This window comes from Martes martes (assembly GCF_963455335.1).
Source record: "Martes martes genome assembly, chromosome: X".
Taxonomy (NCBI): Eukaryota; Metazoa; Chordata; class Mammalia; order Carnivora; family Mustelidae; genus Martes; species Martes martes.
The window spans coordinates 43,224,580-43,248,826 of NC_137897.1; the positions used below are offsets into that span (position 1 = coordinate 43,224,580).

Below are 24,247 nucleotides of genomic sequence, written 5' to 3' on the forward strand. Positions count from 1 at the left end.
TCCACCCCACCCCACCCCCACCGGGGCATTTAGCAATGCCTGGAGACATTTTTGGTTGCCATTACTGGGAAAAGGTATTACTGGCATCTAACAGGTGGAAGGAAGCCAGGGATACTGACACACATCCTAAAATGCACAGGACAGCCCCTCCACGACAAAGAATTATCTGGGCCAAAATGTCAATAGTATCAAGGTTGAGGAACAGCGGTCTAGAAACAAGTAAGCCTCTAGGTCATGGGTTTCCAGTTTGGCCTAATATGCTTCCTCCCCAGGACATCTGGTAGGGTTCATGAATATGTCACAAAGAGGCAGAAAGGTGGAAGCAAACTTCTAAATTACATCTTCTGTGGGAAACTCCAGGATCTTCCCTGGAATTGGCTTCAAAAGACCCACTCTTATGACCCTAGGGCATTTTCAGGCCCTTAGTGGAGAACCTCATTTATCCATGCAAAGGGCCTGGACTTCCTGTACAGAAAAAAAAGGGAGAGGGAAAAGCCTACCTGCCTGACCCCGGTTCAAATTTATAACCATTCTACCTCCATACAGACCAGTTCTTGTGTTGTTCCTGCCCATCCACCTCACATCCCACCTTATCAAGCTACATAGAAGGAAGGTAGGAAGCACAGGGCTGTGGATGAAATGGATCATGAGGCCACATTCAGCTGGCCAAGAAAGGCCTAGCCAACCTGTTTCCCTTTGTTGACTCAGATATAGTAGGTTAGCTGGCAGGAGAGCTTCAGAAGTAGCAAACCTTTAGGGAAACAGACATGCCCAGTCTTTGAGCTGTCAAACTGGAGATGCTAAATGCTCCTGCTCTTGGGTTATATTCAGAGTTCTAAAGCTTCCTCTATGACCTCCATGCAACTTCACAGAAGAGAGAATAAAGGTCGGTTGGGTAAAGTACCTTAGCCCAAGAAGGAATGGGGAAGTGGGATCAGAGCTCAGGTATCCATTCACCCAACCCCGCCACCAGCTGCTAGTCTTCTCACCTCTAGTTCATTCAGCCTCTGGATTCGGGGAGTAAACCTGAAGTTGTCCACTTCTACAGCAAATGGTGGCTGCCAGTCCTGGGGGGTTACAGAGGGGAGAGGGAGTTGGGTTATTCCAGCACAGTGTAAGACCCGAGGGCACCACAAGCAGCTCAGCATCCCATTGTTCCTTCCCAGACCTCTGGCCACCCCAGACCCTTTAACCTGGCGAACACCCAACCCACTGCCCACTCCCCAGAACTCACAACAGGGCCCTACCCGCCCCTCAAGTCCACACTCAATGCCACAAGCACGTGTCCTGGGAAATTTCTCCCAAGTCCCTCCCAATAGTACAGTGCCAGGATTTCAAGAGAGATGGGGCCCAAAACAATTGGCCCCAAACTCTCCCTACATCCACATTAATTCCTTGTCCCCCAGGCATGTGCTATAGGACACAGGCTGGAGGTACTGGTAAGCACAAAGGATCTGGAGTCAGAAGACTTTGGTTCATGTTCTAGCTCTGCTACTTATGAGCTATGGGATTTTTACCTTTCTGAGCTTGTTTTCTCATCTGTAAGGTGGGAATATGAACACCTGTTGTAGCTTCCTCAAAAGACTGAGATGAAAAATTAAACTTGTTTTCAAATGAAAATGCTATCCAAAGGAGTTGTCCTTAAGACTTGGTATCTTAAGCTGACCCCGCACACGCAAGGTAGCTTGGCTCCGATTTTGGCAAGATTTAAAGGCTTGGGCCTTTAATGTCTGTTCTCTCAGTTTAAAGGGCCTGAGATAAACACTGCAGGGAAAAGCAAGAATCTGCATCACTCGCCCAGTCTGGAAGGCTTCCTGTGGTTCCTCTCTCAAACACCTGCCCAGTACAGGAAGAGGTGGGGGTAGGCGGGGGTAGGGTTAGTGATGGAACAGCCAACTGTAGTGGCGGCAAAGAATGGGAGAATGTGGGGAGGAGGTAAGAAGTCAGGGAAAAATAAAGGAAGGGGGGGGGTGACTCTGCCCTGCCAGGTTAGCGCTTGTTGTGTCCTACCCAAAGGGTGGCTGTGGGGAGCCCCTCGCTGATGCCCTTTCCCCCCAGAACCTCCTATGCAGTCCCCTCCTCCTCAGAGCCCCAGCTCCTGCTGGAGTGGTAAAAAGACCCTAGAGTAACCCTGACCAATGCCCTCATTTTACAAATGGGGAAATTGAGGCCCAGAGAACTGTGATTTCTCCAAAATCACATGCTGATTTAGTGGCATAGCCAAGAACCTATGTCTTCTGACCTCCAGTCCAAAGCTCTTTGGACACCAGTGTTCATACACACACATGTGCATACATATGGAAGAGGGCAGTAATAAAAGAAAAGAAAAAGCTGTTGGCCTCTTCTGCACACACACTTTTAGAAAAGGGCCAGAGGATTCATACTTGCATGCACACATACTCCCCTCTAACCCCCAGCTGAAGCAGGTTTGCAGCAAACACCTGAGGCTCAGTGAAGCACAGGCAAATTAAAAAAAAGGAGAGAGAAAGAGAGAGAGAAAAGACTAAAATGGTATGGCTCAAGCCCAGACAAGCTCCCTGCGCCCTCTTGCCACCCATCAGTAGGGCACACCCCTTAGTGCAGGTGGAAAGGTACTCAAACCCAAAATTCCAGGCACCCTTCTTTCCTGCTGAATCAAGTTCTAGATAAGTATACCATCAAGCAATGTGATAGGAAACAATAAAACCAAATCCTAGAGCAGGAGCTGTGGGTGCAACAGATAGCTGGGGAAGGTCCAGCACACCTCCCTAGGACCTGCGAGCTCTCTCATCCTGCCTTCGGTCTCATATACCTGTGTGCCAAATACACCAGTATTATCAGGATGGTGATTTTAAAAAGTTGGCTACCTGATGCCGGAAGCAAGGCCCTTCCAAGATCCCCTGGGTCTCCTCCAGGGTACCAACACTCTCCTCCCACCCATTTTCCCCAAGACTAGCAGTAAACCATCTAGCAACTCAAAACCCAAATCGACCTTCCTCAGGCAAACCTCCAATTTCCAAGCACCCACCCATACACACACTTTCCCACTCTGGGCCCAAGCATCATTTGGGCAAGTGCTTCAAATTCCAGCTAGAAGGCCTGGCTGCCTAAAGGTGGCGTAGGAGCAGCCCTACAGGAGGAAAAAAACAACAAAACCAGAGACCAGCTCTCCTATATCGGAGGGAAGCACACTATTGAGGTAGAGACAAGCAGCACAACAAAAGATGGCCCCCTGCAGGTCTCTCTCTCTCTCTCACACACACACACACACACACACTCTCTCTCTCTCTCTCACACACACATGCGCTCGCTACATGTCACTGTTCCCCTTCCTGGTCCCCCAAGGAAGGGGAACAACACCTAAACAAAGCCAGCCTGCCCGTTAAGTCCAAGACAGAAACATGGAAATACAGGCCTCAGCCATCCCCTATGTCAGATACACTTCTGTTCCACAGGCCTCCTGGACCACTCCAGGGAGTACCTCCTTGAGGCTGCCCAGGACTCCAGCCTCTCCTTTCTGCTAGCCTTCTTGACTTCTCACTACCTAATTTCACTCCTTCATTATGAACAACGCTACCTCAGAGATCTGTGGCCAGGCTCCAACTAGGAAAAAATCAGCTTACCCAACACCTCTGAGGAGATCCATTTGAAACTAGCCTACATGTGACTGAACACCGGAAAACACCAAGCTGGATAAGGAGGCCTGCGGTGCCCTCCTCAGGTGGCAGTAAGGCCTCCCATCCCTTTTCAGTCAGAAGACACCCACTCAAAACACCCTGTTCCAAACTCAATTCCTGCCTTTGGAATCCCAAGTGGTGACTGAACAGCGCATATCATCATTTCTCCTCCATGCCAGCAAGGTGGCAGCCTATCCTAGCCCTTGGGGGACTTCCTGCGGCCCTGAAGCCAGGCATAGGAACAAAGATATGCCCTTTGTCGTTGACCTCTGGGAATCAAGTGTTCTAAAGGAGACAGACTTCCATAGCTCCATTCTGTTTCTGGGAGTCTAAGAATCCCCTATCCTCCAGGACCGGCTACATCCTGGGACAGAACACAGTACAAATCTTCTGAGTAGGACTCATACCCCGCTGACAAGCTGACAGGCTCAAGCCTATCCACAGAAGTCAAGTCTGAGGGGTGATTTGTGGGGAAGGATATTTCCTTCAACTAGGAAAGAAGGGAACAATTCCCTAAACCTACCTCAGGGGAGCCAGATAGAGCATTCCCTGTGAGCCTGATTTCCTCACTGATCTCCCATGACATTATCATAGATGGATTGGTCTGTCAGGGTGTGAGTAAATATGAGTCAACCCACAGAGAAGCAAACCAATGACCACATCAAACACCTTCGCAGTCACAATAATTACCACTTACCTAGCGCCTACCACACACAAACTCTACCTAGTTTAATCCAATTCTCGAAATAACCATTCATGGGACTCATTTCACAGGCTCAGAAAAATTAAGTTACTGGTCCAAGGTCACACAGCTGGTAAGCTGCACAGTGGAATTTTGAACTCAAGTCTGTCTCCATTTACAGCTATGGTCTTTCCACTACACCACATGGCCTGCCTTAAGGAAAGTGATGACAATAAACGGAAAAATGGCCTTATTCAGTGCAGCCTTGACCTGGGTGGTCCGGGGTAACTAAGAGATATGCCGATACCTCTCTGAACTCTACCCGGCCCACTAGGCATCCCCGTTTTGAACCTTTTGAACCTTTTGAACCAGGGATGAATCTAAAAGGCGGAATGGAAGTGAGGGTGGGCCTTTGACCCCCAAGTGCCTAGGGGGCCTCACACCACGCGAGGGCCCCTGGCCCCATCACCCTTTCTCCGACCCCACACCACATCCACGGCGATCCCAGCCACCCCATTTCCCCACACCTCGAGATGCCCTCCGCCCCAGAGCTCTCAGCCAGCTACCCTACTTCTTCATCCCCAGCCTCGCCGGCGGCGACCACAAACCCCGGGCCTTACCGCGGGTGGGCGGATCTTGCAAATGCCCGACTTCTCGGCGATGGGTCTGATTTTCGCGATGTAGCCTAGAGGGTCTCGAAACTCGGCCCAGCTAGGCTCGAACACCGGGCACTCCGGCGGCGGCAGGAAGTCGTCTGACCCCGGCTCCATGGCGGGCCCTAGGACTGGAGGGCTCGGACCACCCTTAAGGACTCATGGCGGACGCCACTGTATGAAGCCGAGGCACTGCTCGGGGACTAGGCCCTAAGCGGGGCGGCCGCCGCCCGCCGAGGGCCTTAGGGGGCGTGTAGCTGTCGCGCTCTGAAAAGCTCAGGCTGGCGCTACTGCTACCGCCTCTTCGTCCTGCTCCGTTTCTTCCAAACTCTGCCACTGCCTTCCAGCTACCGCAGCCTCCACCACCAGTTACCTCCCAGCCGCCGCGGCCTTCATCGCCGCCGCCGCCATCTTGGTTTGTCAGCGTCTCCCCCCCCCCCCTTCACCACAACAAACCGAATCCCTCCGCGGCGTGTCCCTCCGAGCGTCGTACACCTTGCGTGAGGCCAAGCCCTAGGAAACTTTCATCCCGTAGGGAGAGCTGAATCTGCAAGTGTAGGCTCCCTATTTGAAAGCAGGAACTCAAAAGCACCTCCCAGACTGAGAGCAAATAGTCCGCCTCGGCGGCGGAGGAGCAAAATTGTAATTAAACTGCCGGATCCTCTTTCCGGATGGACCGGCGGCGCACGTTTAAAGGCCAGTGGTGCGCATGCGCGTTATGAAGACAGACCGGAAGAGGAGCTGGCGTTGGTGGGTGGTGGGCCCAAACTGGCTCCCCCCCCATGACCTCAGCTCTGGCGCGGGCCCCGCCCCAACATTTTCTTCTTCAGGGTCTTTCCGGCGTGGGCTGCAAAAGACGGCTTTGGGTGTCTGATTGCTAGGGACCTCTTATGCTGGCAAGCATGTTGGGAAAGACTTAGAGAGCTCCCAGCTCTAGGTGCTGACACCTCTGGGGTTTTGAAAGGAGGAAAGCAAGATGCAGCTCCCCCCCTGGGGATTATGGATTTTTAGAATTCTGGGTCCCAAGGAGAAGAAGGAAATACATATTTCATCCAAGGTTATGTGTAGAGGCCTCTCAGAGGTGGGGCTTCCATTCATACTCCGCAAAGAGTCATTGTCAGCATTTTAAAAAAATGAACACTTTGAATTCTTCTGTATGAAGCTTTTATTGTGGGCACATTTGTAGAATGGACTCCCATGAAACAGGCCTGAGTGTATATATTTTTTGATTATTGGATGTTTTAACAACAGCATATTTACCTATTGCCTACTAGTGCCTACTCTATGAAACACCTACCATTTGTGAGGCTACAGCGTACTTACGAAACGTATGTGTACATGAGCTGTATTTATTGTGCATAGCCCCTGTCATATGCATTTGAGTACCTACTATGTGTACATCTATTCCTATTGTGTGCATGGTCATTGAGCAGTTTCTGAATAGTTTTATTGCAACTACTTTGAGTATCAGACCAGTACTTTGCCCACACACACATCAGGCATCTGAAGCATTTGACGAAGATGTTATTCCTTGGTTGTGGGCCCATTGCATACAATTTGAACACCTACTGTGCACATATTAGAGTACACGTATACATGCTGATTAAATGCTTATTTTGTGTGCATCAGACTGAATTCCTTAAGGGCAGGGACCATATGGCTTTATTCATCCCTTGCAGTCACCATAAGCAGTAAATGTTGAGTAAACAAAAGAAAAATGAATGTATATTTTTGAGCATCTTTAGTATATAGTGACTGAAAATAAACTATATGATTTTGCAAATACTTCCTGTGTAAGTATCTAAGCATCTGTGACAAGCTTGAGTACGTTTGAATTAGGAACAGTTAACTGTACCTACATGTCCCAGTTAGGTACATCATTCTGCCTACTTCAGGATGAAGCTGAAGACATCTTATCTAATAGAGCAGTACACACCAGTAGGAGCTCACACCTTAGTGTCAGATAGGCCTAATTACTTTAATCCTTATTAATCTTTGCAATTTCCCTTAACCTTTGTCCTAGGAAAGATGTAGGTCAACTTACCCATTCTGTAGACAAGGAACTACATTCTAGAAAGATTAAACAACTTCCCTACTGTTACACAGGAAGTTGCTACCTCCTGGTCAAATGCTCTTTCTGTCATTTGCTCTCACCAGGAATAGGACCAGGCAGAAGGGTGAGGAGAATGCAGAAAGTGAGAGATATGCCAAATACTAGGCTGAAGGCAGCTCAGCATCTCCATCAAATGCAGCTCAGTGAAGAGCAAAGAATCAGGAGTCAGAAGACCAGGTTTGGGGGCTCAGGTCAGCCCACACATCCCATAACCTTCTCTGATGGCCTTAGCCCAGACACCAGCCCCACCATCTTGGAAGCGCAAATGGAAATTGCACAGAGTCTTTGAAGCCAGTCAGATCTAATTCATTCATTCACAAATATTTATTAAACTCCTCTTATGCACCAGGCACTTTTCTGAGCCCTGGGAATATGATGGCGACCAAGACAGATATGGTCCCCACTTTCCTGAAGCTGACATTCACCAACAGAGATCTGCCAAGTACCTCTTCTTCCTTAGCCTTGATTTTCTCATTTATCCAAAGAGGCTCTGTAATCCCTTCCTTACAGGGTAGTTATGAAGATTAGAGATAACCATAACTGCCACTCATCAAGGACCAAGAGCTATGAAATAGGTATGGTTATCCCTCTTTTACACATAAGGGGACTGAAGCTCAGAGAAGTATGAACCTACCACATCATATGGCTAGTAAGGGGCAGAGCTGGAGTTCAAACCCAGGTCTGTCTGACTGCTACGCAATTCTGCCTGTAAAAGTCTCAGATGGTGCTCCCCGCCCCCACCACCCAACCCCAGTGCGGTGCTCAGGAAACGGGCTCCTTTCCCAACCCTTGGGTTTTGCTGGAGATCAACCTAGATCTGGGCACTGCTCAGTTAAGAATTGGGAAGCACCAGGGAGTTCACCATGGGCTGGGGGCTAGGTTGGCCTCACCCACCCACCTGGGAGAGTGAGTCTGGCATGGGACCGAGGCAAAACAGTGACTGGAAGCTTCGGCTGGCCTCTCCAGTACACTCACCCCATCCACGTCTTCTGAATGGGGAGGATGAGAGTGACTCCGTACCTTACTTTTTGATTTGCAAAATAGGGTCCACTCTAGTTCTGAAGTAGGTGTGAGCTGTGAGTTCTAACTCCTGAATAGCTCTGGAATCCATCCCTTCCTCCCCCTGCCATTTTCTAATCTTCTCTTCCCCTGAGAGCCATTTACTATCTCTAGCCTGGATTACTAAAAGAGCCTCTTCAAGGTATCAAGGTGTCTGTGTGAATTCATGAATATATCTATATGCAGAACAATAAAATATGTTGAAAATAGCGATAATTCCAAAATAATTACTATAGTGGATTTCTAACTCATTGAAGAATGAAATAAAAATCCATGACTCCACACTGATATACATATATAAAAAGAGAGAAAAGGGAAAACTTGTCCTTAAAGGAAGGATGGAGTAAGATGATCATCAACAGATGCTCAGAATTTTTCCAAGCAAAAAAGTAAATTCTTAAAACATAGCTCTAACACTGAAACTTTGGCCCAAATCTTGCTTCCTAAATGCTATTCTCTACTAAAAAGAACCAGGGGTCCTTGGGAAAAGCGGCTGATTCCAAGACTGGGGCAGAGAAAGTGCATGATGGGCCTGGAGCATCTTGTGGTGCCAGAAAACAAGGAAGTGCTCAAAAAAAAGAAAAAGAAAAAGAAAAAAAGAAAAGAAAAAGAAAAAAATGGAGACCTGCCCAAAGGCCATAGAAGCCAGCTTCCAGAGAGCCTCCTGCTGGCCAAATCTGAGACATTTTGAACATCATAATAAAGAATGATACTAATGTGTTATAACCATCGAATACAATAGACAATCAAGAGTCCATGAGGATACAAACAAATACTTGTAAAAGAGGGGAAAGCTCTCCCTTACAGTGGAAAGTCAACTAATCCATGTCAAAAGTATGATAGCATTTGAAAATCACCATTTGGGGGTGCCTGGGTGGCTCAGTGGGTTAAAGGCTCTGCCTTGGGCTCAGGTCATGATCCCAGGGTCCTGGGATCAAGCCCCACATCGGGCTCTCCGCTCAGCAGGGAGCCTGCTTCCCCCTCTCTCTCTGCCTGCCTCTCTGCCTACTTGTGATCTCTGTCTGTCAAATAAATAAATAAAATATTTTTTAAAAAAAATTGAAAATCACCATTTGGCAATCTGGATAAGCAACAGTGAATACTGGTGGGTGAAAGTTTGAGGAGAATACTGGTGGGTGAAAGTTTGAGGGATATTTACACAATCTCAATGTTGCTCTCCACGAGATGCTCATTTATTATAAGGGGGAAAAACAGTAACTTTACAGTGGGGAACACTGTAGCTCAATGTGTCACCGGGTCATACTTCAGGTCCTCATGAGGCTAGGGGGAAAAAACCTGTTGGCAACAGAGGAAAGAGGGCACACTGTCTGCCAGCCTCTGGGCTTCGAGAATATGCCATGCCTGCCAGCTGGGCTTCCCTCTCCCATTCCTTCTCACTATGCCACTAACAATCACAAAGTCACACACCTCCCTCCACACCCTTGTCTACCCTGCTCCCTCTGACGAATGCCCTTCTTTACCAGGGTGATTCCTACTTACCACTCAAGACTCAGCTAAAGGGGCAGCGCCCTCCTTGTTCACCCATCCCGCCACCCAAAGTTGGGTTTTCCCCTTCTTTTTTACCCCCCCCCCCACATACTCTGCTCCCTTCTGGGCCTGTACTTAGTATCATATGGCGTGGACATTATCCCCGCCAGGCTGTTCCCTCCTGAAGGTCTTGTCCTGTTCTAATATGGCAGCCACCACCCACACGTGGCTATTTCTATTTAAATTAAAAAATAAAAATCAGTTCCTCAGTTACACTGGCCACATTTCAAGGGGCCAATAGCCACATGTGCTAGGGGTTACTGTACTGGACAGCACAAATATAGGACATTTCCATCATCACAGAAAGACTTATTGGACAGCACTGGTCTAGGACAAAGAACACTGTGAGTGTCTAGGAACTTTGTCCTTTGTTATGTGTTGTCCCTTCCCATCCACGTCCCCAAAGAGACGGGCAGTAGAACCTTGAAAGGCTGGACAGCCACTGGGCTTCTTGTCTTCAGGCCCTCAAAGAAATGGGGAGGTGAGGAGCCGAAATACCTCTCCTCCACAGTCTGGACGGTGAGGCTCTGGGGAGCAGAGGATAGGGAGGGGGGACAGGGACAGCCGCGTGCTGGTGCTGCACTGAGGAGGGGAGGGGAGAACATAGGAAAGAGCTGAAGGAGGCATGAAGAGGTCCAGGGGCGGTGGGGGGGGGGCTGTCGGTACGCAGGTTGTACCAATCAGTAAACCAACCAATGCAAAGATAACTTACTCTAAGATTCAGCTTAGAAAGAACTATACATTCGCTCAAATCAACAAAATTTCAGTGTCATCTGTGCCGTGCAACGCTCTGGACAGCAATGATTCAGACCATTGTCACTCTTGAGCCCCTTGTGGCCTAGTGGGGAAGAAAGATGACATGAAAGATGTCAGAGGATGTGATCAAGGGCACATTTTGTGAGGGGTGGGTCTTTTAAGCCCAATCTCACCGGAGGGAGGAAATCTTCATCAGGGGATTGGGGAGGCACCTTTGCCGGGGGTGGGGGCAGGCACAGGTAAAATATGGAGCCGGAAAATTACACACAGGCCTTCTCCGGGAACAGTGAGTGGGTGGTCGAAGTGTGGGCGAGGAATGAGGACGAGGAGATCGACTGGGGCCACGCGGTGGAGGACCTCCAATGTCAAGACAAGGAATTTGCGTTCGTTTCTGTAGGTGGCAGAGAACAGCTTACTGTGCAGGAGGCAGGCATTTCACATGCATCTGTGAACAATTTCCCTGCAAGATTATTATCCTTATTATACAGGTGAAAGACCAGCCTCTGAGGGGCTAGGTGAGCTGCCGACGGCAACCTGGTCAAGTCTGTGACTAAGCAAGGATTCGAGGGCTAACAGCTAAACTTTGGGAAGACAACACCAGCATTAGGTTGGAGATGGGAGAAGGGGGAGCAACCAGGAAAGAAACCAACAAGCAAAATGCTTATTGGACTTCATTCTGGCCCCTCTGGATCGAAGTTCTTCAAAAGCTCAGGTTGGATCCTGGAGGAGGCATCAAGATAGCCCCAGCTTCTTCTTCCACTAGAATGTGCATACGAAGTGGGAAAACCAAGACACCTCTGGCTATTCCAGACTCTAAGAAGGCACCAAAAATGTTTACTGACTGCTGCTTCTGGGAACGCTGCTGACCCTAACCAAGAGCCAATATTCAGCCCCATTCCTCCTGGACTCTGCAAAGACATAATTGGTGGGGCTGGAAATGTGTTCATTTCCTAAGGGGGCAGGTAGGGGGACTGGAGAGTGGCAGGAACCCCTGTCCCGACTTGCTGTGTGGACTTGGAAAAGACCCTTCCCTTCTCTGGACTCGTCCACTCCCGTGTAAGCTGAAGAGAATCCAGCTATTTGTTACCTGACAACCTAAGTATATACATGTTGAGAGCTCTTACAATGGATCTAGCCCCTGGCTTCCTGGCCCAGGTCACCTACCTGCCCACCTACCCTCCAGGGCAGAAACACGGCTTGCCCCAGGGGTGTGGGGAGGGCCCCAGGACAAAGCCAGCCCAGCCACAGGAAGGGTAAGCATGGATGGCAGGAGAGCAGAAGGAAGTCTCCAACCTGAGAAAGGAAGAGCAGGGAACTAACTTCCCGAGCACCTACTCTATGCTGTCTGCTTGACATTCGTCACTGCCTGTCATCATCACAATTCCATGTGGCAACAGCTCATCCCCTCCAGTTTTAAGTCAAGAAGACCAAGTCTGAGAGGGTGCTTTTCCCAAGTGTGTGTGCCTCAGGAGGGAAAACCCCAGGATTTGAACTGGCTCAACTCCAAAGCCCACACACCCTTGCTGCTGTCACATGGCCGTTAACAAGCTGAGATGGGGAAACCTCCCTCCTCCCCCACCTTCCACCCACCCAAGGCATCTCACCCACCCAGGTGCCTGGGCTGCTACCCTTCACACCTCACCTCCCTGGGCTAAAGGCCTCTCTCTCCATGGGCTCCACCCCAGGGGGAGGGGGCATAAGTAGGAGGCAGAGGCGGGAGGTGAGCACAAGGTCTTTTATGAGGCATCAAATATACATTCTTATATACAAGGAGGAAAAAAGACAATGCCTGAACCCCAGCTCCTCTCCGTACAGCCCCTCTGGCTGCTGCCCTCCCCCACCCCCAAGCCCCTGGGTCCCTGGACCTTCATACAGCCAGGGTCTGTCTGTCTGTACTGCAGCCCATGGTGGGTGGGGGGCAGAGGGAGGCAGGAACTGAGAAAGGAGCTGGGTATGTGGGGCGAGAGGAAGAGCTGGGGCTTGTAAAAAATATATTTATAATAAATAAACAGGGCTGTAAAGGGGTTGGAGAGGCGGCAGAGATTTTGACGTACAGAAGGACTCAGGCATCCTGGCTCCCAGCCCCCGCTCTGATGGCTTCAATCTGCCTCAGAAAGGACATCATGGGCTTATGGTGGCCCTCTGGGAGCCTATCTCCCCAGGGCTGATGCTGGCTGCCCTGCCCCAGCGAGGTGTATGTGGGCAAGATTTGTAAAGTGCATTGTCTTCAGTTGTATGTGGGGTAGGTGTAAGGGAATGGGGGGCATGCAATATGGGTGAGGGAGGGCAGTGCCCTTCTCATCCCAGACTTGAGTCCCCCCCCCCCGATTCCCCCCCCCCCCCCGCCCAAACCTGTCTGGACTTTGATCAGGATAAGAACGTTGCTGTGAGAGGAAAGGTCCCAAAGCTGAAGAGGTCTGGGCTGGGGCCCACTGGAAAGAGGACAGAGGCTGGCTCTGGAGGGGAGGGACTGCCCCTGTCGGGGGCCAGCGTTAGTGGGGGCCCACCCACTGAGGGCTCCTACAGCCCTGTTCCTCGGGCAGGTGGAGAGACACATGGAGGAATTTAGCCAGGCCCTGAGGTCTGAGAGAGGACAGAGCCAACTGAAGTTTGGCCACAACTCTATGGAGCTCCCTCCTAGCCCTGGGTGGCTAGAGGTGCTCTGGGGAAACCTTCACCCTCACTGCTCCTGACACCTGTCTGCCCTTCTCTACCAGCCAGAGCTAACAGGGAGCCCACACTGGCCCAGGGGTCTGAGGCCACCTCAGGGAGTGAGGGTTGGGGCGGGGAGTGGTGATGGAGAGAGTAGAGGGGGAAACAAAAAAAGGAGGAGGATCTCCAAAAGGTCCTCACCACTCCCCAGGGCTTGAGAGCCCTGCGTCCAGGCTTCAAGTGGCAAGGATCCTTGAATCTGGAAGGAAACCCCACGGCAGCTGTTGTGGGTTAGAGGAGGGGTTCCGAGGCAGGGAGGAAGTGGGGAGGAGGGCATCTCTATGTGTACATATATTTTGGAAAAACCGGGGAATCTCTTGTGGATTCCCCAGACCTCCCTGGGCCCCAGCTCACTCCCTCTCTTCATCAGACCACGGTGCTGATCCGGCTTGGCTTGGCCTTGGGGTTCGCACTGGGTGGGTTGGCCGTGCCAGGGGGCCCAGAGGCGTGCAGTGGGCCATGGGGGGAGGTGGGCGGCAGGGGCGAGTGTGGGGTGTGGGGTGAGGGTGGGGGCAGGGGTGGGTAGGAAGGGTGGGGTGGGATGGGTGAGTGCGGTGACAAGGGTGACTGGGGGTGGTGAGGGTGGGAATAGGAGCCCCCTGGTGGCCGGGATCCAGGGCCCCCAGTGGCCCCTGCTGCTGGCATCATCTGTGGGTGGTGGCTGAAGATGAAGTGTTTGGGGCCCTGTTTGTGGGCTGGCGGGTGCTGGGGGGCAGGACTGTACAGGGGCAATGGGGATGTGGGCTGGTGCAGGGGGTGGCGGCCATGTGGAGCAAACTGAGGGTGTCCTCCAGCCCCCCGTCTGGGGGCCCTGCCTGGCCGGCCCAAGGTGTAGTGCTGGGGACCTGGGACCGGGCCATGGGCGTGGAAGTGGCGATGTGGCCCCACAGGTGGGGCCGAGGCAGGTGGTGGTGGAATGGAGCCCAGCTGGGGCAGGGGCGGGGGCTGCTGAGGAGGTGGGGGGAGAGGGGGCTGCTGGGGTGGGAGGTAGGGCGGTGGGGCAGGGCCTGATCCTTGGCAATATTGGGCATGAAGGGCCTGGAGCTTGGACTGCCCATCAGGCAGCACCCCCAGGCCACCGTGGCTGTGACCATGGTGGTGGTGGTGGTGGTGGTGGTGGGTGGAAGAAGCAGATGAAGAGGAGGCAGAAGCCTGGCCTGTCGGCGGTGGTGGCATCTGGAAGGGCCCCTTGCCCCGCTTGCTTCCAAACAGGGAGCCCAGGAAGGATGAGGAGTTGGAGACGGGCCTCTGGCTCTTGTACTCCTCTGGCGGCGGGGGTGGGGGCGGAGGTGGCATCCTCTGGTGAGGGCGTGGACTGCTAATAACAGACCCCTGGAAGCGGGGAGGGGGGACAGTCAGGCCAGTCTAGACTTCCTAAACCCCCAACCCTAAACTCCACCCGGTCCCTGAGGGCTGGAGCTGGGGAGACAGGAACGCCCAGGGCATAATGAAAGCCAGTAACAGTCCTGTACTTTGTACTCGGAGCTCCCCAGCTTACAGAGCTCTGCTGTCACATCCACTATCTCATCTGAGCCTCCACCAGGAGAGGAAGAATCAGTAGGACCTCCTCCTTATCCCCATTTTGCAGGGCAGGGAGAATGCTAGGCCCGGAGAGACACAGAGTGACTTGCTCCGGCTCAAAGGGCAGGACTTGGAGGTGAGAGCTTCTCTCGGTCCAACTCCAAGGGCATCTCTACTCAGAGTCGGCCCTGGGGTTGAGAGGGGCTAGGGAGAGTGGAAGACAGACTGAGAGACAGGCAGAGTGAGGACAGACAGAGTTGAGGACAGATGGAGAGAGTGGTTGGCTGGGAGAGGCAGCCTCGAGGTTCCCATCAGGGAAGGGGGGAAGCAACAGGTCCCCTCTTCCTCTGGGGCTCTGAGGCAGGGCAGGGCTCATGCAGAGGGCGAGTGGGGCAGGAGCTGGCACTTACTTCGATGGTGCTGTCCAGCGATCCCACGCTGTTACGCCGCCCCCGCTTCCCTGCACCCACAAGCAAGGAGCCCAGCGTCAGAGCAGCAACCCCCCCTCCCCACCCTGCTGGGCTCCAGAGCTGGGCACCAGGCCTGGGCCCCTCCCGGGGACAGACACCCCTATTCCCTTTCCCCCATTGAAGAGGGGAAGGTGGGGAGGAGGAGAGGTGGAGGAGGAGGCGTGAGAGGAGGAAAAGATGGAGAAGGAGGAGAGGTGGTACCGGAGAGAGAGAAGAGGAAAGAGAGGAGGAGAGGTGGAGCAGCGAGAGAGAGGGGCTAAGACTGTGGCCCCACTTCACACTCCCTGGCCCAGACTCTGGGCTCCACCTGATCTGACCTGGCTCCCAGGCCCCCTGCGGCATGGTGCCCAGGGCTCTGGATAAAGGCAGGGTGCGTGCGTGTGTGGTAGGTGCAGGGAAGGCTGGCGGTCAGTGTGATAGGAGGCAGAGAGGACGCCCTGTCCCACATCTCCCCAGCCAGGGCAGGGCCCCAAAGACTTGCCTGCGTCAGAGAGGTCTCGCAGGGAACTGCTGAGTGCGCCCCGTTTGAGCCCATCGCCTGCCCCATACGTGTCCTCCAGGCTGCTGCGGGCCAGCGTGCCATTCACTGAGTCCTTGGCCCCTCCCGGCTGTGAGGCATTAGGCCGCATCATACCTTTCTGCTTCTCTAGCTCCGCTGGGTGGTAGTGGGAGAGACAGGGAGAGAAGGTCAGGGATAGGAGTGAAAGGCCACCTGACAGATGAGCCTTCCCCATCCTTGCCCACTTTCTCCCCAGGGCTCCTGCTTTGCCCACTGGACAGGCAGCATGCTACCCCCAAACCTCAGCTCCATCTTTGAAGCCCCCCTCCCCACTGCCCACACCGCCCAGCCCCATTTTGTGCCATGTCCTCTGGCTGGGTTTTCCCTCTGTTCCTCTCTGGTGCCTGCTCCTCCTGTTCCTCCTGCTCCTCCCCTCTTCCTCTCACCCTTCTGGCTCCCAGCTCCCCGGCCCACTCTCAGTCTGGTCTTCCAAACCACCCCTGCCCTTCAAAACAGCTTCACAGCTGCTGGTCACAGCAGGGGCAAGAAGGATTATGGCAAAGGGCAATCATTCCAAAGTCCACTCGGTTCTCAGATATCTTGCTCCAGAGCAGCAGGCTCCTGGAAGGACAGGAGCAGGAAACCAAGAGGAACTGAGCCTCTATTATATGCCAGCAGTATGCTGGGAGCTGTGTTTACTTGATTTTGCTCCATCTCATGACAGTTCAGAGGTAAGGCATTATCATCCACATTTTTCAGAGGAAGAAACTGAGAATCCAAGAAGTCATAGAGCTTGCCCAGAGTCATACAGCTGGAAATGGGGAGCCCATATTCTGGAAGCAGGTCTGCCTGAGTCCAAAGCCTACATTCTCCAGCCTCTTTATACCCCACCTCCCTGAGGTGGTCATGGAGACCTCTATCGCCTTCCCCCTCATGTTGGTACGCTCACCCCTCTCTAATTAGCCCCTGGGTCTCAAGGATCTGGTGAACTGAAATGTATGACGCTGCCTTGCTGAGGAGTAGCATCGACCCTGGAACCATGAAGAGCTCACCAACCAGCTGTTCACTGCCTCAGTTTCTCTCTCTGTGTCTGCCTGCCTCTTTCTCCTCAATACCATGTTACTTAACTGTGACTGCTTAGCCTGGAGAAGAGAAAACTTGGAGAGCATCGAGTGGAATGAGATGTAATCACTATTTCCCATTATATATGCTGAAAGTGACTTGATGCGGCCTCTGGGGGTCAGAAGAATGGGTGATAGGGACTCAGCTCAGGAACTGGAATGTGGGAAGAGGACACCTTGTCTACCTCACCTCATCGAATCTCCACAACTCTGTGAAGGAGATTTCATCTTCCCAATGTCACGTATAAAGAAACTGGGGCTCAGGGAGTCAGGCAACTTGCCCCGGTTTACCTAAGTAATAAGTAGCAAACCTGGGATCTGAAACTAGAGTCCTACCTCCAGAACCCTGATTCTTCTCCCTGCCACCTTTCAATAGAAGGAAGAGTTGGTTCATAATTAGGACTTGGCGTAATAATCTGCCATTCAGAGGTAATGAGCCTCTTGTCACTGAAGGTATTCAAGCAGAGGCTGAAAGTTTCCTAGAATGAGGGTAGGAAGGCTGGACAAGCTCACCCTCGACTCTGAGATTCTCAAAGGACAGGATTCTTGGTGTCTGCAGGGTGTTGTGTCAGGAAAAGGGGAAAGAGACGCCACTGGGCTACTCACACTCCACACGGTATTTCTCCATCTCCTGCACCTCGGCAATGGACTCGCGCAAGTCGGATGTGAAGCGAAGCCGGTCCTGGAGGCTGGGGGCGTTGAAGATGATGAGGACTTTGCGTTCCCCGCCAGGTACCGCGGACAGCAGCTTGATCCCAAACTGGTAATCTGTGGGGAAGGGGGAGGTCGGGGATCTTCAGCAGCTCCCCTTTGCCCCACCCCGCAGCCCCCAAGCTCCTGGTAGTCATGGCCCTGTTACTCCCTGTACTCCAGATATGAAGGCAAATTGAACTCTAGCTGCTCTCTCAAACCCCTTCCTTCACATCTCTGCTTCTACTCACATTGCTTCTGGAGCCACCCAACAAAGCTCCTCTGGCTTGGTCCTTCAAAGCGCAGCAAGATCACCATCTCTTCGGCCCACCAGAAAACATACACACCCCATGGTTCTCTCTGCCAGACCATGAGCTCCCCAGGGCACGGACCCAAATTATACTTCACCCTGGCCTGCCCTGCGTCCCGGGACCAAGTAGGTGCTTTGGAGATCTTAGTCCCATTGTAAAGGGCTCCAAAAAAACCGGAGGTTGGTACGGATGAAGGATGAGCATGGGGGCCATGGCATAGACTTTTGGGATGCAGGAATCCAGGAAGGGACTCACATGAATTCTGGAAGAGCTGCATGTGCATTTCCACGAGAGGAAAGGACTGACGGAAGCTGTACGTCACCAAGATCTTCTTCTTCTGGAAAATTTTGGTGACCTTCGGCGGGGGCGGGGGGGCGGGAAGAAGACAAGAGGCAGGGTTTGGGGTGGGGAATTTCCACATGACACCTATTTCTCATAGCCGCCCTCTCCCCTCCCACCACCACTAGCGGACACATACACACAAAGTCACACGCACCCATGAGCTGGGAAGAACTGAAGCTTGAGAAGCAGAACGGAAGAGACGGGAGAAAATACAAGTTCCTCATATGTAATGACGACGCACAACAGGCATTTATGATTTTTACAGGAAGTAACTGAATGCTGTCCTCTCCAGAAAGCCTGTTGTATCTAACACCTCACATGGACTCCCCCACCCCACCCCCTTCTCTGAGCTTCCGGTGAGCTGCTGCTTCGGTGCCTTTCACCAGGAGGCTTTGCGGGAGTGGTCGCCCCCTGCTGGACTGGGAGCACCAAGAGGAGTCTGGTTTTCGGGTTTCTTGCCCATCCCTGAAGATCTCCGCCAACAATGGCAAATGCCAATGAACCCATGTCTAGAGCTAACGGGTCTTCCTCTCAATAGCCCAGGGTCTTTGTCAAGTAGTTGGGCACTCTGGATTCGACCACCATAGGCTCTGAACACCTCAGGCAATCTACGAGTGGTATTTAAAAGCAAAATACTTCATTTCAGGACTGTTACAGTGTGTGGTCATGCAAAGCATTTTTTTTCAGTCCTTCGAACCGTGAGCTCCCAAGAACAAGGACTGAGTTTCGCTCATCTCTGTGAACCCAGTGCTTAGAATGGGGCTGGATACATACTGGTGTCAGTGCGTGAGAGGTGGTGAGACATTTACTCAGCACCTGTGTGAGCCAGGCCCTCCTCTGGGTTAGGTTATTCCCCATCTGACTTCTTAACTCCATCCTCAGGACAACCCATGAGATAGGGATTAGCCCCACTTCACAGAGGAGGAAATTGAGGCTTAGAGAAGGCATCGGAGGGACTTCATCTAAAGCAGCAATTCTCAACTAGGGATGACTTCGAACCCTGGGGGACATCTAGCAATGTCTGGAAACAGTTTTGCTTAAAAGAGTGCTACTAGTATCTAGGAGGTCGAGACCAAGGATGCTGCTAAATGTCTTCCAACGCACAGAATAGCCCCCATAACAGTTATCCTGCCCCAAATGTTAATAGTGTTGAGATTGAGAGACCCCATTCTAAAGAATTAGAGAAGACCACGGGGGTAGGGTCGGGGGGAACAGGTCACTGTCCTCAAATCCTTGAGGAGCAGAGGAAATACTTGTTCTCTGTGATTGCAAGGGCCCAGGGAAGATGGTTAGAAGAAACCCATTGGGAGACAGTTTCTACCAATCAGAGCTGTCTAACCAGGAAACTGGCTGCCGTGGAAGAAGGCAGTCTTCTGTCTCCGCAGTCATGCAACCAGGGGGCCATGCAGGATACTGGTTCTTGCTCCGGGTAGGAGGTTGGAAGGGAAACCCTGAAATTCTCTTCCCACTGGCAGAGTCCTTAAGAGCCCCAGCTCTAAAAGATGCACGTCTACAGTGGTGACAAGCCGGTTTTCAGAATCACTTTGAGCTTCCTGACCACCTGAAGGTTTCAGAGTAACCTCAGGGTCACAGGTTCCTCTCCTTCCAGCCAACACTCTGGGCTACAGAGATGGACGGGGACTTTTTCTGCAGCTTCCCAGGTTGTAGGTCTCTCAACTCCCCTGGTCCTCACATTTTCTCCCCCGTGCAGCTGTCCACCACCACCAAATGGATCCGAAAGGGGAAAGAGGGGCAGAGGGGGCCTGTGCCTTATCCAAGACTGCACAGAGCCCGTGGAGAAGCACCTCACCCACCACGCCTCCACCCGCCAACGTTAACGTGGTTCACCCCAGACCCAGGGTCCAAGCTCACCACCTCCTCTTCATTTCCTTCTCCCGCCCCCCGTCCCCCAAGGCACATACCACAAGGAGATCGTTGAAGAGGAATACTTCCCGCTGATGCAACCCTAGCCGCTGGGGGCGGTTTGGATCTGGCACCTCGTAGAGTTGACAGCAGCAAACCAGTCGACGGTGAGGAAGAGACAAGACCTAGGCAGGCATGAAGAAATAGGTGTCAGCAAGGCTAGCATGCCAGCTTCGGGCCGCCAGCACCTTACCGTTTAACCTCAGGAGGAAGTCTACCTCTGATACATATCACTGTCACTGTGACACGAGGAGTCCAAGCAATGGAGGTGTTGGCTTGCCTTTGTTCTTAGATAGAGCTCGGTCTGGAGTGCCTTTCTTGCCCAGTTCCATATTCCACTCTTCCTCCCCACCCCAGTTCTATGACTGAAAAATGACTCTTCCCTCCTTTCTGCTCCCTTAGACTGACTATAAGGCAGAAAGAAGTACTATGCTGACACTCCCCACTCTCAGTCTGTGAATGTCCCCAAGGATGGAGACTCTGTCTGATTCATATCAGTGTTCCTATTCCCTAGTGAAATGCTGGGCTCTGTGGAAAGGCATCTGTAAATGTTTTTTTTAAAAAAGATTTTATTTATTTATTTGATGGAGAGAGATACAGCAAGAGAGGGAACACAAGCAGGGGGAGTGGGAGAGGGAGAAGCAAGCTCTCCACTGAGCAGGGAGCCTGATTCAGGGCTTGATCCCAGGACACCGGGATCATGACCTAAGCCAAAGGCAGACACTCAACCAACTGAGCCACCCAGGCGTCCCAACATCTGTAAATGTTTGTTGACTATAAGACTAGAGGGTGTTCTTGGTTTTGGTTATCAACTAACTATTACCTTGGCTCCTCACCTGGGATGGAGAGGCAAAACTACAGGTGGAAATGATGTGCACTAGAGGCATTCCCCCAAGAGCATTTCGATCTGCACCATGACCCCCGAGGAATGCGTTATCACCCACTCCATTCAGCAGGAGATGGGGAGTCTGGGACTCAGAGAGGAGTACTGACTTACCTACCACTCAGTGGCAGAAGCCAGCCCAAATCCTGTCCCCTCTGCAGCCGCCCAAGGCACTTACCGGTTTCTTGCCCACAATCATGCGCTCCACGGCCTGCACCTGGGACACATGGTCATCATTGGTTCGCAGTTCACGGCCCTGGATACGCTGGTAGATGCCCACCAGGAGGTCTCGGGGGATGTCTTCACCATTGTCAACCCCTGCGGAGAGGAGCAACACAGGGATATATCGCATAAATGTGGGGAGTGGGTGGCAGGGGTTCTCCACAATATCCCACACTGAAGCAGGAGTGCAAACAATGGCTATGACTGGAAGGAGTGGGCACCCTCAGTCCCTTGGTCAGGACTGGGCCAGAAAAGGCGTCCTTTGCCAAGCAACTGGACGACCAGCTGCTTTCTTTCCCAGCATGGGGATTTTTTCCAAGCAACTCAGAGCACGCACGCTGTGATGAAAATCATCAGATACTTTTTTCTTTTCTAACTAGCAAAAATAATGTTAAATTATATATCCAGTGTTAAAAAGAGGGCAGGGAAGCGGGCATGTATATGAACATAACTGTTTTGGAAGATAACTTCGCAAAAGCTTGAATATTCCATGACTCTTTTTCTCGGAATTCTGCCCTAAGGAATTACTCAGAAATACATGCAAAGATATATGTACAAGTGCTTACTTACAGGAAAACTTCGAAACAACCTAAGTTCTCACAATAGAGGCCCAATTAATTAAAGCTGAGTGTATCCAGTTAAAATAATTTACAACTATTCAAAACTTGGTGTTTACAAAAAGCATGAGAAAATTCCTGTAGCAAGGTAAGTAGAAAGAGCAGGATAATAAATCACATTCACGGCGCGATCTTTACTTCATAAAAAGTTTCGTATGCAAAAGGAAAAAAGACTAGAAAGCAACAAAATAAAATATCAACCATGGTTGCCTCTAGGGGGCAGAATTCGGGATGATTAAACAATTTTTTCTCATTTGCTATATTTCCGAAGTTTCTGGGTATGAGCAAGTATTCATTTCGTTTGTTTGTTTGCTTATTTATTTAATAACTGGAGGGGAAAGATATATGCATATATAATACATATATACATATACATGTATATACATATATATACATATATACATACATATATGTATTTATATATGTGTATATATATTTGGAGAGGTACTTCCTCTCCAAATACATATACACACATATACATATGTATGCACATATATAAGTGTGTATATGTGTGTATGTACATGTACGTGTGTGTACATACAGAGAGAGGAGGACGGAGGGAGAGAGGATGGGTGAAATGAATGAATGAATGAATAAATGACTAATAGCAGGATTCTGGGAGACAGCTCCAGATGGCCTCTGATCTAACTCTCTCCTCCCAAGTCTACCATCCTTCTCCACTCCTGACTGTCTGCTGAGTGAAACCCACTCACTCTTCCCTCTAAACCTTCTGCTAGAGAAGATGTTTTCTCCTTTGGAAATGCCACACCTCCTCCTTGGGCAGGTGTTAAGGGAACATCCGTCATCACACCGCCTTTTTACCTCAGCTGCCAAAGAGCTTGAGCCCAGCAACCGTGCACAGCCTGCTGGTCAGCCAATTTGTCTCATCTGTTTGTTTTGTTTTTCCTCAATTCTGTTTCCCCTTCTCATTTCTGTTTAAATAATCCTAACATCTGTGCTGTTTTTAGTAGGCTGGTCTTTGGTGAGATGCCGGGGCTTGACATCAATACAATAAACTAAGAAAAAAAGGTCAGGGCACCTGGGTGGTTCAATGGTTAAGCGTCTGCCTTTGGCTCAGGTCATGATCCCAGGGTACTGGGATAAAGCCCAGCATCGGGCTCCCTGCTCAGCGGGAAGCCTGCTTTTCCCTCTCCTATTCCCCCTGCTTGTGTTCCCTCTCTCACTGTACCCCCCTCTCTCATATAAATAAAATCTTGAAAAAAAAAAGGTCAAGGTGACCCCTCTCACCTGGCATTCAAGGCCCTCATGTATTGATTCCCACTGACCTTCCTGACTGCATCGTCCACCCCATCTTGATTGTTCTCCCAACAACTTGTCCTACCTCTGTGCCTTTGTATTCTTATTGCTACATAAGCCTCCTCTATTGCTATTCTGTCACATTATCCATGCCTTCAAGGCCCACCTTAAAATGAAAATGCTACTTCCTCCAGAAAGTGCGTTGGAGGTGGGCTCTCTCTCCTCTGAGCTCTGACTGCACTTGTGGCCAGTCTAACATCACGATTCGCTTTCTTTTGTGTTGGGTATCTGGTCTAGTAAGTCAGTATGTCCCACAAACCAGAAGCTTTAAGGGCAGGGGCTGGGGTGTCCTTAGCGCCCAACACAGGACCGGGTACAAGGGAGGCACCCAGGGTCAGCTGGCTGGTCAAGGGAATAAGTGAACATATGGATGGAGGAAAGGGTACAGAGAAGAATTAAATGAGTCTTTATGGGCATAAATAAAGAGGAGAGGGAAAGAGGAAGTGATGTGTCAATGAGTGGATCAGTATAAGCTCTCTAAGAGCCAGGGCTTTTAGCTCTCATGCTTACTGCTATAATAACCCCAGAACCCACTCACTCAGTATTCAGTGCAGGAATGAGCAGACAAACAATATTCAAGCGAATTAATAAGGGAACGTGGCAGCTTTGGCAGAAAAGGAGAGAACCCCACAGATTCATTTCCAGGGAGTCTATGTGATCTCCTCCCTCCTTACCCAGCCCACCCCCAATCTGCCCACTCTCCCTTCCCAGGTGAAGAATGGGACAAGCTGATAGGGAGGTGTGGGGTCACCTCTCAGGTTCTTGATGAAGTCATCTAGTTTCATCTTGCGTTCAGCCTTGACACTGGGACTGTACATGTCGGTATTGAGGAGGATGATAGCAAAAGCGAGGATGAAGATGGTGTCTGGGTTTCGGAACTGGCGCACGAGGGCTGGGTTACACACACAGTACCGCTGGCTGCAGGGCGGGATCACGGCCAAGGTTAGTCACCAGTAAGCTTCACCTACCCACCATCCCTCGCCCCCGCCCCACCAATTCAGTCTGGTGCCCCCAGCCTTCTCCCCCAAGAAACATCCCCAAGCCTTTTGGGCATGTCTTCTTCCTTCGGTTTCCCCATGACTAGTGTGTAAAAATCACTACCACTACCTTTTACGGAGCTCCCCTAGGGGACTTAGGTATATTGTGTCATGG

At 51.3% G+C, this 24,247-nt stretch overlaps 2 protein-coding genes across 11 annotated transcripts in view; both read right to left on the bottom strand.

Annotated features, from left to right (window-relative positions):
- KDM5C (lysine demethylase 5C) overlaps positions 1-5,425 on the bottom strand; it is a 32,438-nt gene extending 27,013 nt beyond the window's left edge. For 4 of the 6 annotated variants that reach the window (XM_080831353.1, XM_080831352.1, XM_080831350.1 and 1 more), the window contains exons 1-2: positions 4,959-5,425; positions 990-1,067 (exon numbers count right to left, since the gene is read on the bottom strand). In XM_080831353.1, the coding sequence (XP_080687479.1) occupies positions 990-1,067; positions 4,959-5,108 (228 nt within the window). In that variant the 5' untranslated portion in view covers positions 5,109-5,425. The remainder of the gene's footprint in view (positions 1-989; positions 1,068-4,958) is intronic. The other 2 variants (XM_080831351.1, XM_080831349.1) reach the window with 1 other exon arrangement.
- A 6,768-nt stretch (positions 5,426-12,193) lies between these two features.
- Positions 12,194-24,247, bottom strand: part of IQSEC2 (IQ motif and Sec7 domain ArfGEF 2) — a gene marked incomplete at its 5' end in the record, with an annotated part of 77,780 nt that continues 65,726 nt past the window's right edge. For 3 of the 5 annotated variants that reach the window (XM_080794996.1, XM_080794998.1, XM_080794997.1), the window contains 7 exons: positions 14,397-14,511; positions 15,652-15,825; positions 17,397-17,558; positions 18,047-18,146; positions 20,056-20,181; positions 21,118-21,257; positions 23,847-24,013. In XM_080794996.1, the coding sequence (XP_080651122.1) occupies positions 14,498-14,511; positions 15,652-15,825; positions 17,397-17,558; positions 18,047-18,146; positions 20,056-20,181; positions 21,118-21,257; positions 23,847-24,013 (883 nt within the window). In that variant the 3' untranslated portion in view covers positions 14,397-14,497. Of the gene's footprint in view, positions 14,512-15,110; positions 15,161-15,651; positions 15,826-17,396; positions 17,559-18,046; positions 18,147-20,055; positions 20,182-21,117; positions 21,258-23,846; positions 24,014-24,247 lie in introns of all 5 variants that reach the window. The other 2 variants (XM_080795003.1, XM_080795002.1) reach the window with 1 other exon arrangement.